At 34.4% G+C, this 12,140-nt stretch overlaps 1 protein-coding gene across 1 annotated transcript; it reads right to left on the bottom strand.

The window, feature by feature from the left end:
* Nucleotides 1-1,077: 1,077 nt before the first annotated feature.
* On the bottom strand, nucleotides 1,078-12,095 carry LOC106672327 (mucosa-associated lymphoid tissue lymphoma translocation protein 1 homolog). Its single transcript, XM_014403674.2, has 13 exons — nucleotides 11,839-12,095; nucleotides 7,359-7,531; nucleotides 7,050-7,227; nucleotides 6,722-6,986; nucleotides 4,735-4,827; nucleotides 4,634-4,658; nucleotides 3,858-4,061; nucleotides 3,548-3,734; nucleotides 2,305-2,513; nucleotides 1,892-1,981; nucleotides 1,543-1,739; nucleotides 1,300-1,374; nucleotides 1,078-1,243 (listed from the first exon to the last, which is right to left on the bottom strand). The coding sequence occupies exons 1-13, from the start codon at nucleotides 11,958-11,960 to the stop codon at nucleotides 1,115-1,117; spliced, it is 1,947 nt and encodes a 648-aa protein (XP_014259160.1). The 5' UTR covers nucleotides 11,961-12,095; the 3' UTR covers nucleotides 1,078-1,114.
* Between the last annotated feature and the right edge of the window lie 45 nt (nucleotides 12,096-12,140).

Raw genomic sequence — 12,140 nt, 5'->3', positions numbered from 1 at the left:
ATCCTGTGAAGTCTCAACAGACTACAAATTAGAAAAGAATTTACGAAGTCATCAGATACAATGAATGGGATTCACATCCCAAACAAATTATGGAACTGAATCATTTCTGTACAAGACCAGAATATCCTCAGACAAACAGCAGCTATTACAACATAGGTAAGTAAAAAAATTATGTTAAAAAGTCAATGAATGCTTCAAAAACTGCCAAAACACAATACCCTGATGATATCATGGGTATCAGGACACAACGGAATTTTTACTAACAAAAAGCAGACACACTGGCTAGAGGAGGAACTGCAAGACCATATATAAGCCCAGAACCTATTCTTAATATAAAAAAACAAACACAGAATCCTCAATCACAAAATGTTTCAAAAAAGGCAAAAGGAGAAGTGGATAATCTGCTGAGGTGCTAAACACGGTAAGCTTATGTTAAAACAACCCTCACTGAGACTGGTAAACTCACTGCTACAGTTAGAGAGGTTAAACTTGGAGGAGCGATAGGTCATACCAGTCAGTGGCAAGAAGAATTCTTTACTTCATAAAAAAACAAAAACTTCCAAGAAATCCTTTAGCAGAGATTGGCACATTAGATGAAAGTTTAAGTGCTAAAGAGAGAAATCCCATGACTCCAAATGTGGTGGGAGGTGGGGAATTAAAATTGTGTTTTTCTATTTTTATGCAATTTTATACCAGTCTTTGTAGATTTCAAGAGAGATTTATTGCTGGCTGAAATCATACCTAGCTCTTTTAACAGATATGATAAGAAATTTAAAATTTCAGCAGATATATCAACATTTTGAATGAGAAACATAATACTTTTTTAAAAATAATTTGACAATTTATTGAATGATAACAATGGTTCTTTATTATTTGTCACAACTGTAACAAATTCTACAGAAGTAATGGTAAAGGGAAAATTTGATGAAACTGTTTCATCTCGATTGCAAAGTAGAAAGGTGTGAGAGTTGAGGTACTCCGCTTGTCATGTCTTTAATAACAACACAATCACTTATATATAAAAAATAAATTTATTATATTATAAATAACAAAATATTTTGATAAATAATAGTTTTTTAAATATTTTATATAATATGGATTGTAATTAACAACTTTAAGTTTCCTCTCCTACAGGCTGATACCACAGATCTGCAGCAGCAATAAGAGGAATACCTAAATCCAATGAACAACAGTCCTCTTCACCATTAGGCTTTCTTATTTTTATTGTGATGAATACATCATGCTAAAAAGTACTCTATTAATTTAACATAAAAGAAATTTTGAACAGAATAAAATTACCTTTTTTACTTTCTGCAGGTTTTGTAATGTGAATATAAGTTCCTCAGAAGTACATTTGTATTTTGGATCACATATCTGCATAACAAAATAAACTTATAGGCCGAAAATGTATAAAAGCAGAAAAAATCAACTTTATTCCTCCAAACGAGAATTCAAATCAATCATGAATATCAAAAATTAATTTAAAATATGATTCCTTGCTATGAAAGTTTTTACATTAATATACATAGTTAAACAACTTACTTGTGGACTAGTGTCTAATTGTACATTAAAAGCGAATAGGAAGTCGTAAAAATTAAGGTCAATGGCATTTAAAATGGTCCCTTCGTGGGGAGCCACATGTAGAAATATGTTTTCACCTCCTCTTGGAAAACTTAAACGATAATGATTGTTATTCAAAACACAGATCGCATTTAATTTTGCGTCCACTTCAGCATTTTCTGGAATAATGAACAATTAATGTCTATGCAACAGAGGATACAATTTTTAAGGTCCAGGGCTTTTAACTACATCACACAAACTAAAATGTGGGTATTAAGGCAACAAAATTTACTTTAAAAAAAATTCACTTGTATAAAAAGTGCACACTCACCTAACGGTTTGACATTTAATTTTAATCTATGTCCCCCATCAATGGAAAGTGATGGTTTTTGAAACTTCGAAAATTTTGTCTTTTCAAAAGCTAAAAACAGAAATATATGTATATTACAACATAATTTAAATTATGAACTGTGGTGAGGCTAGGTGAGCTCTATGATGGCCATGCCTATTTTATCCGTTAGATGTGTTTCGGCATTTTATCACCTGAGCTTTATTTGTCTCACAGACAAAGCCTGTGAGAATAGGTTATGATTTACCCAAACAATCATGCAGCAAATTTAAATTATATAGCTCTATTTACACTAATGATAATACTGACAGCAATTTGAAGACAAATGAGACAGGTAATTTAATTATATTAATTATAGATTGATCATTTACATTTCAGATGTATACATTGATTACCTTCGTGTGCCTCGTTAAAAATGTCTATTATAGGTTTGTCTTCTAAAAGAAATTTTGATATGTGTTCTATGTAAATGCCATGCTTCTGATTTTGAGTTTCATACGCGTTCTGATGAGTCGCTGTCGAGAATATTCTTATAACATTACACGCGTTATATGGTTTATATATGTACTGTTTAGGCCTTTCATTAAATATCTGTGGATTATCTCTGAAATAGAAAAGAAAGCTTGAATGAAAGTCATAGATAAATGGTCATTTGGTGATATGAAAATTGAAATCTATAAATTAGCAATTGAGAGCTAAAAATATCATTAGTTAAAAATATTATATTTAACTAATGATTTTTACACACATTAATTTGATACAATGTTCACGTTCTTTACCATTTAAAGCCACGTTCCAGACAATACTTTAGGTATTTTGAGTAATGATTTAAGCAAAAAATTATAAAAAAAAGTATATTAAATTAGCAGGGAGATATGACTACGACAGAGCTGTTGGTCACAATAATAACCATTGATAAAAAAATTAATAAAACCAACTTCCATCTCAAGTTTTATTTTCTGACTATGGGAATTAACAAGAAAATCGTAGTAATTGATTTACAAAGATATGTGATCAGTATAAAATAGAATTTTTCATTTTAACCAAGACTTATATAAAAAGTACAATTAATTGAAATAATTAAATAGGTCAATTATGACCACTAAACATATAAGGGTTAATATAATAATTAAAAGAAGTAATTACTTCGCTAACAGCTATCTGTGGCCACTTCATAAATTGATGAGAATCAATCCTGATGACATGACAATATGAAAATATGGCAAAAAGAGGGAAAATCCAATTTGTAGGTTGAGATGGGAAGTTGTGACCAAGGGGATTGAAGTCATGATAGCACAAGTGGTTAGAGCAGCAGCAGTATTGAGCCGAAGGTCATGAAGAGGTCAGATGAAAAAAAAAGTGAATTTATACAAGGCAAAAAAATATTTGTTTGCATTGTATAAATTCACGTTTTTTTCCACATCCTACACGTATTTGTTAAATTTAAACAATGTTTGTAAATCCCAGGCCCTGAAGATGATCTCAATAAAGATCCGACATGTTGGCACGATAAAGAAAATCTTTTTCTAAAGCCTACGTCACACCAGACCGCATCTCACGATCTCCGAATAATAGTATTAAGGCTGATATCAATCACTTCGAGATAAAATAGAGAATTTATACATCAACAGAATTTACCTTTTTGGTATTTCCAGGCACATGTCCATCATTAATACTAGCAGACGCAATTTATTAGTTTTGGCTTTCATAATTAACATTTGATCGCATATACAATCCACCATTTTGATAGTACTTGGTGAGTCGATCGGCATCATAAATTTGTTATCGGATAACTGAAATCCATGGCCAACAAAACAAAAGAATGCTGTAATAAATGTAACATTACATATTTTTAGCAGTAAAGTGTGACTTGTAAAACAACAAATGCAATAATTTTCATTATTATTAATCCAATTATAAAACTACGATTTTATAAATGTGTAATTACCGTCAGCTCCAGCCGGTAGCATGTCAAAAAACCAGTTGATTATATTTTGCATTTCAATTAGGTTCAAGTTCATCAAAGCTACTACATGATAATTTAATTGCTTCAATATTTTGGCCAGAAGTATAATATCATTACAAGGCGTAACCAAATATTTGTAATTTTCATACTTTTCATTTGCTATGAGTAAAGCAACTTTAGATGATGCTGAAAAACAAAAAATAAGTAAGTACTGTTTTTTTTATTTTTTTTTATTTTTTTATTTTTTATTATTGATGCATATTAGCCAAGGAGACAGTTTATTATGTGTATGCTTGGGGGGGGGGGGGTTATCATGGAAAAAAAGGCCAGAGGTGACAGTGGGAATCGAATCCATGATCTCAGGGTCTACGAGCCGAGAGTCTTTCACACTAACCACTCAGCTACCTCATTAAGTGTGGTTTAACATGAACAAAACATATGCACTCCACTCTGGAATAACAGAGAAATAATTTAATTTTTTAATCCTCCATAACATTTATTCTGCCAAAGCAAAAGTAGAAAGATTTCCTAGAAAATTACTTCATCTGTTTTAGGATGCACTTCTTGAAAAAGCCCATCTATAAGTATGTCAGGTTCGAATGCAGGGTGGCCGGAATTCAAACCTGGGATCTTTACCTTACAGTGATGAACTACATATCAACCCCTAAATTGTTGCGGCTACCAACACCCCCACCCCCTGACTACGTTAAGCTTGCACACACATAAAGTAAATTAAAATAATATTATTAATAACTTACGAGGTTTCTCCTTGGTGCTAAGCAACTGCAAATTTAAAAATAATATTACTTTAAAAAATTATTAAAGTTGATTAACATTATGTAGTAAAATATTAACATACTTTTAAAGTTATTTTTTGAGAGTAAACTTCCCCCGCGATATTGCTGGCAACGCAATAGTATTCACCAAAATCTGTGTCCTTAAGGTTGTTAATCTAAAACAACACATAAGGTTGTTGGCAACTAATTGATTTTTTATTTTTAAATAATGTTTTTGACACCTTGATTTATAGTAAGATTTTGTGTGATATGTGGGGAGTTTAATCTGTAATTTGGTCATTACCAATCATTTTGGCCTGGTTAAACTCACTGGGTTGGTCTGCAAGGCTCTTTGCTGCATTTCATCATCTTTATTGTGCAGACAGAGATTTGCAAGGTTCACCACTGAAGATGGCAAAATGCAGAAATACATGTGACAGTCCAATCAAGCAAGGATAACCAGACCAAAATGATTGGTAATGACCAAATTACCCTTATTTACAGTAGTAGAATGATGATGATAGATACTAGGAAGTGGGGGGGATTTCTTCTCCAAGCACTGCAGCCATTTAGATTATAGTACTGTTCTATTTCCTTAGTTCAGTGGAATTGCTTTTTCTTAAGAAGTACTAGGTCATTGATTGTCATTGCTGCAATTCCTTTCCCTGGGTTTTCTGTGTATCCCAGGTTATGCCTCCATTGAATGGTTGCTTCACATTCAAAGATTTTATGTGTAGCTGTTTCTTCCTCCCATTGGATAATCTACAAATGGGGTCATCATTGAATATGCACATTTTGTGTATATGTTTTATCACATGCCCGTGATCGGTCAATAGTCCTATCACTCCTCTGAATTTAGCCTTCTCAAACTGTAGCAGTGATTATTTGGAGATTGTGAGATGCAGTATGATGTGACGTAGGTTTTAGAAAAACATTTGCTTTATCGTGCCAACGTTTCGATTTTTATTGAGATCATCTTCAGGGCCTGGGATTTATAAACATTGTTTAAATTATACAAATACATGTAGGATGTGAAGAAATGAATTTCTAGCATTGTATAAATGTATTTGTATAGTTTAAATAATGTTTATAAATCCCAGACCCTGAAGATGATCTCAATAAAAATCGAAACGTTGGCACGATAAAGAAAATGTTTTTCTAAAACCTACGTCACACCAGAACGCATCTCATGATCTCCAAATAATCATTAACTAACATTCAGTAAACACCACACGTTTCAGCAGCAGTGAGTGTGCATCTTGGAGATGGTTGGTTTAACGTAAGCTTACTGTGTCTAGCACCTCTAGAGTTTATACACTTCTCCTTTTGCCTTTTTTGGATCCATTCAGTGTTTGTTTTTGTTAGGTAAGGGCCTATCAAAAACAAACATACAGCAATTGATTGCTCATAGTTTCTTGTACAAAAAACACAATCCGGTTCCTTCATTTGTTTTGGAGCCATTTCTATACCATATCATTGTATCTGATGACAATAATATAATTGGATATTATATTACTAGATATTATAGATAATATAATTCTTCTTTTCCTTTGTAGCCTGTTGAGACGCAGAGAAGATGCTGTACATGGTGTTTTCACGAGCATGCAGTCAATCCCCATTTCTAAGAATGGATGTCTGATTTTATTAATTATTATTGGCTCCTGAAGTGTTTAGTTTCCATCCAATTTGATTGTTTCTGGACCCTAAATGAGCATTTCCTCACTTCTCTTATATAAATTTCTAATGGAGGTACATTGCAGTGCTTCTAGTGCATTTGACGGTGTTGTTTTCATTGCCCTTATGATACACAAATTTGCCAGTCTTTATTTGCTGTCGTAGGATTGGGCCTTATTACTGCCATATATAGTCAGCACGCCATTTTCAGTTTTAAAATTTATAGTATAGGTGATAGGAATCAAATCAATGTCAAGGAATAAGAAAAAAAAATGCAACATTCATCTTCAATAATGTTGGAAAGATAGCGGTACTAATTCAATAAAATAAAATTTAGCATGGAATGGGTAGTCATTATATGTAAAATAAAATACTGGGTGAAAACGTAACACTTACTAGTAGTTCATTGCTATTTCCATTTTTTATGACTTCATTGTTTTTAATCCATTGTAGTTTACACTCTCTATTTGATTTTATACCAACAGATAATGTCACTCTGGAACCTATTTCTTTATAAATTTCCATCCCAGGTCTTACATACTCAAACTCGGGTAAACGGTCAATAAATTTGCATATGACTGTGTCTGACTGGACAGACTGGAAATTACTACAATCAGAATAACGGCTGGCGATGCAGAAATAGTATCCTTCGTGTTTTGGTCTAAAATAAGTATGTATGATGTTGATCGATCAGAAAAAAAAGTTTTGGTTGTATAAAACTTACTCAAATGATTCTATTAGAAAAACAGGTCCTGTACAGTCTATAGGAATGTTATTATGGTACCATTGATATTTTGGAGGAGGAATTTTTGTCGCTCGACACTCCAATTTGAGTTCATCTCCAAAAAACAAATTAATCTCACTGTTGTGTGCACCAGGTTGGACAATTATTTTTAGAGGTTCTGGAAACAATCATATTACACTGCAGCAATATGTGGTTGATGAGATATCATACCACAAAATATGGCAAATTTCCCAACCACAACTGACAGAAAAATTATGTAGACTGTATGAGATGAATTTTAAAACCTACCTGGTGTTGTAGTTATACAGGAGAGAATTTCTAATTCATTACAGCTCAGTAAAATTTCGGAAAAATACGAAAGGGTAAACTGACGGGCAATTAGCTCATTTAATAAAAACTCCCCAGGCTTTTGGGACAATTCCATTTTGCTTTCCTTATCTTTACTGAATATAAGTGGTTTTCTGGAACAAAAAATCTATTAATTAATCAAATCAAAAAGCAAAATTGCAATATTATTGATTTGAAAAAATAATTTTTATTCCTTTATCTCTGTAAAGAAGTAACTATGTAATATATGTTACTATGTAATTCATGTAATACGTGAATACCTGACAGCAAGACTTAATGTCACTAAATACTAATGTAACTACTTTTTGGATGTCATGGATAGGTCAACCCACTTTACAATACTAGTTTCATATTTTTCTCAATAAACAAAGCCAAGGGCTATTCTGGGATTGGACCAAGAACTGCTAGCATGGCAAATACGAGTCAGATGCCTTAACCACTCAGCCCACCCTCCTATTTTTAGGATAGGTACAGATAGGAGATCTCTATCTTAAGAAAACTTTAGTTCATGATAGGGATAAGAGAGGCAGCAACAGGGCCTTCTGCACCTTGACCTAATAATGCAAAGTAGTGTGCTCCTCTATTTTTATAATTAATGGCCAACTTCAGGTTGTTGAAGAACTTCCACAACCTTGCCAGTGACTCCTTAGTGTAGACTCTTGCTTGGAGCTTTTCCTCTCCTAGTTGCAAGAATCTGCACCTCACCTAGAACCCTGGTTTTGTTGTGGTTAACTTTCAGTAATTCCTTTGTAAGTCTGGCAGATGGCCCTTTGAACCTCTTCACATGCTTCATGGTTGGGTATTATTCCACCACTATTTGGACTCAATAAGGATCCGTTTTTTGGATGTCTTTTTTGTGTCAAGATGCTAGACGACTAGGGTTCAGGGCCTAGAATTCACACTGGCTCCTTTTTTTGGCCAACATTCTCACTTTCCCCATTGCCCCTATGTTCGAAATTTTCAGGTACCCATGCCAGTGTCATTGATTTCCACCAGGGATTCCGTACAATTCGTTATGCTTTTAGCCTTTACACATGAGGCTAAGGGCCTTAAGTGCCACCCTTTCTTCAGAGAAAATGGCTATATTCCTGGAATATGTTCCTAGTTTTTTATTTCTCTGGTACAGTGTGCAATTGCTATGATTTCAGACTCGAAAACTGTAGCGTATTTACTTAAGTTTAAAGTCAGTTCAGTCTTTGGATTCATCCTGAAGACTCCAGCTCCCATTCCTTTATCAGTTTTTGAGCCGTCAATATACCACTGGAAATTGCCTTGTACTTGATAAAATTATAATTTGAAGTAATGGCATCGGTTGGCATGCTTAGTATAGCATCTGCCTGTATATCATCCCTCAGTTTCCATTGTTCATTGACATGGCTTATTCTTGAAGATGGCTCCAGTGACACTGAGGAAAGTTTGTCTTTGAGTGCCACTTAATAGCCTGATCGCTTTTGACTGCAAAGTCTTGGTCCACCACACCACCGACCCATACGTCGACATTGGGCTTAAAACACAGGTGTAGAGCTATAGGGTCATTGTGAGGTTTAATCCACAGCGTTGTGCACCTCCCCCAAGCAATTCTGGCTCTTTGAATTCATGATAGGGCATCTCTGATCAATTTTAAATCAAATACAACCAATACAAACTATAGAAGAACAGGTCTACTTTTGGGGCTAGGCCAGGGGCTCTGGGGCTATTTGAAACCATATTAAACACAAGATTCCTCCATCCTCTTGCAAGCATTACATTTTACATTCAGTCCCATTCACAAAGTGAAATTGCTTAGATTAAATATATAGCCTAGTAATAATAATAAATGCAAACTCCTGCAACATGTACAGAAAATACGATGTGAAAAAAAGTAATTAAGCATAAGTATTACAAAAAAGAAAAAAAAGTACTAACATGCAAGACAATCAGAAGTGTTGGGTTAAAAATTTCGTACAAAACGAGTTGTAATTTGGCTGTGGTCTGTAGGGTGATGTATCCTGAATTTGTTATATATATATTGTACGAATATTGTGGAGTGAAGAGGCCATCAAAGAAACCTCAAAAAATTGTAGTCAAGCTTTCAGCTTATTTAATGCCTTCATCATTACAAGCAATTATATGGGTTTTATATAAAATTTACATCGGTAAAGACCAAATTAAAAAATCTTGTAAGTTAATGCACTATGGTCATTCAAATACACAAGAATTGTTGTGAGTTATTGAATCATCATTACTACAAATGAACTTAAGTTTGTCATCTAAGAACACCTTGAGCTTATCTGGTGCAAAAAGAGGAGGACTTTCTTGACGACATTCCTGCAACACTTGCGGGAGGTGTCAGAGTGGCAGAAACAGTTGTAAGGTGATGATGTGCTTCTTCTGGCTGAAGACCCGCTTACTCTTCAGAACAACATAAATCTCCTAGAACGTTATTGTGATCTATGGAATATGACAGTCTATTTAAATAAGTATAAGATCATGGTGTTCAGAAAAGGAGGTCTTCTTGCTGCTAATGAGAAATGGAAATATAAAGGCAACCCTATTGAAGTCGTTAACCATTACAAATATGTGAGTATTACCCTGACCCCATCTTTCCATGACTCTGCATTTTACGGAGAGATGATATCATTGGCTAAATTGTTTTTGGAAAGCCCTCATTATTAACAGTAAAGCCCCTCCTTCCATCAAATATAATTTATTCAAAGCAGTTTGCCATTCAATTGTGTTATATGGTGCCCAGTGTTGGGGGTTTCAACGATAGGAGTTTGTGGAAAAATGTCAACGTTTCTTTATCAAGAAGTTGTTTGGGCTCCCCCTCATAACACCAAATTACATGGTTTCTATTGAGACGTCAACCTCTCTGGTTCATGTTTTCACCTTCGGTCTCCAGGTTAGATACTGTATCAAGACTTTGGCTCTGCCTGCTCACTGCCTTTCTCATTCTCTAGCCTTTGATGTTATCAAGAAAAAAACATTCTGGTTTAAGCACTGGGTTAATTTGGCGGAAAAGTACTCATGCCCTTTTGACTCTAACTTCCAGGATCGGGATAAATGGTGTGCCCAGTTGATGGTCATACGTCAAAGGATTGATGAATGTTACTAGGAAGAGTGTGTGCAGTCAGCTCGACAGTCTAACCGTTTTCTTTTATATAAAGATCTGCAGTACCTCCCATACGTGGCTGTCCGTTAATTAAAAAAATACAGAACTTTCACCCATGGAGCTGAGCCGGCTTTTTAAATTAAGAAGCGAGTTGCTTAACTACACTCTGTGGTGAAAAAGAGTTATCCCTCTGTGCTCTTTGTAATCTCAGAGAAAGGGAGGATGTGATCCATTCCTTGGGTTTATGTCCCATCCTCTCGGAATTTAGATCCCCATACAGGTCACAGCAGGCTCAGCAGAACCCAGACAATTGAATTCCTTAATGGCAGGAACAGTTTGCAATTGATCAGATTCGCACGACAGGCTTGGTCGTATCATCATTATCTAATTAGGTAATTCAATTATGATCAACAGTCTTTTTCTTTTTTAAATTAGTATAATTGTATTATTATTATTATTTTATTTTTATATTTTTGATGGTTGTGGCTTCAACCTCCGGCAGAAGGTTTTTATCCATGCTGTTATTTTATGTCATCAACCTCTCGATTCGACCCAACTCTATTGCTCGAGCCCTCTTTGCACATTCGCATTCTGAGAACCCGCCACTTCGCCTTAATCGACGATGGTCTGGAGACCTTTCTTTCCCTTTAATCCTTCACACTGAGTGCCAACATCGGTTGGTTTCTCATGGCATCTGGGTGCAGCACTGGCAGTAATCTTGAGAGAAAAAAAGTTTTGTGATCACATTTGTAATATGTACTAAATAATATGGTACAAAAAAAGAGAAGTTAGTGTTTGTAATACTTTAGCTGGAGTGAGGGCATACTGATACAGCTCCAAGCTAGTATAGGGAAAAAATAGTTGAGGAACATCGAAAGAAAGCCTGTAAACTGGCTGTTCTGCTTTAACACCTTCAAAAATAGGCAAAGTTGGTACATATACTAGCTCAGTGACCTGACAATGAAGCCTTAGCTAGAATACAGTACTGCCTCTTTCGAAATGAAACTCTTAAAGAAATTATCTTGGAAAATTGAAAAGGGTCAATTTTTAATAGATCTGGTTAGGTTGTACTGGACACAGAAGTCTTAAAAAAACTCAAGAATAGTAAAAAAATAAGTTTTTACAGATGCATTGTCAATGGTTCAAAGCTGAAAGAAAATTCAGTGTAAAATCAACAATCCTACAGGTCACGGTCCTTATTAATATGTTGTTACTTGAATACATATATTTCCAACATAAAGCAACATCTTTCGTTTATGGCTGTTGAAAGTTGCTTGTCCGAGGCTCAATAAATAAAATGATAAACGTCCAAAATTTGAAATTTAATACCTGCTCATACTGAGCGCTTTCAAAACATTCTTCCACCTTTCTTTTAACGAAAGCTCCATCACCAGTCTTCTGTATAGTCGCGGTTCATTGAGACGAAACTCTTCCAGAAGTATATTAGACATTTAATAAAGATTTTGATAACAAAAGTTTCTTAGAGAATTATTTCGTTTCACTTTTCATTGATATCCATTCTTATATGAAGAGTGTCTTTACTGTTTACAATTTACATCCTTTATCCGAATGTTTTCCTCATTCTCTCCTTTCCAACTTATCATTCCCAATCGATTATCCTGTCAACCTTT

Source organism: Cimex lectularius, unplaced genomic scaffold (assembly GCF_000648675.2).
Source record: "Cimex lectularius strain Harlan isolate CLEC.00 unplaced genomic scaffold, Clec_2.1 scaffold100, whole genome shotgun sequence".
NCBI lineage: Eukaryota > Metazoa > Arthropoda > Insecta > Hemiptera > Cimicidae > Cimex > Cimex lectularius.
This window is presented reverse-complemented; position numbering and strand designations above follow the sequence as displayed.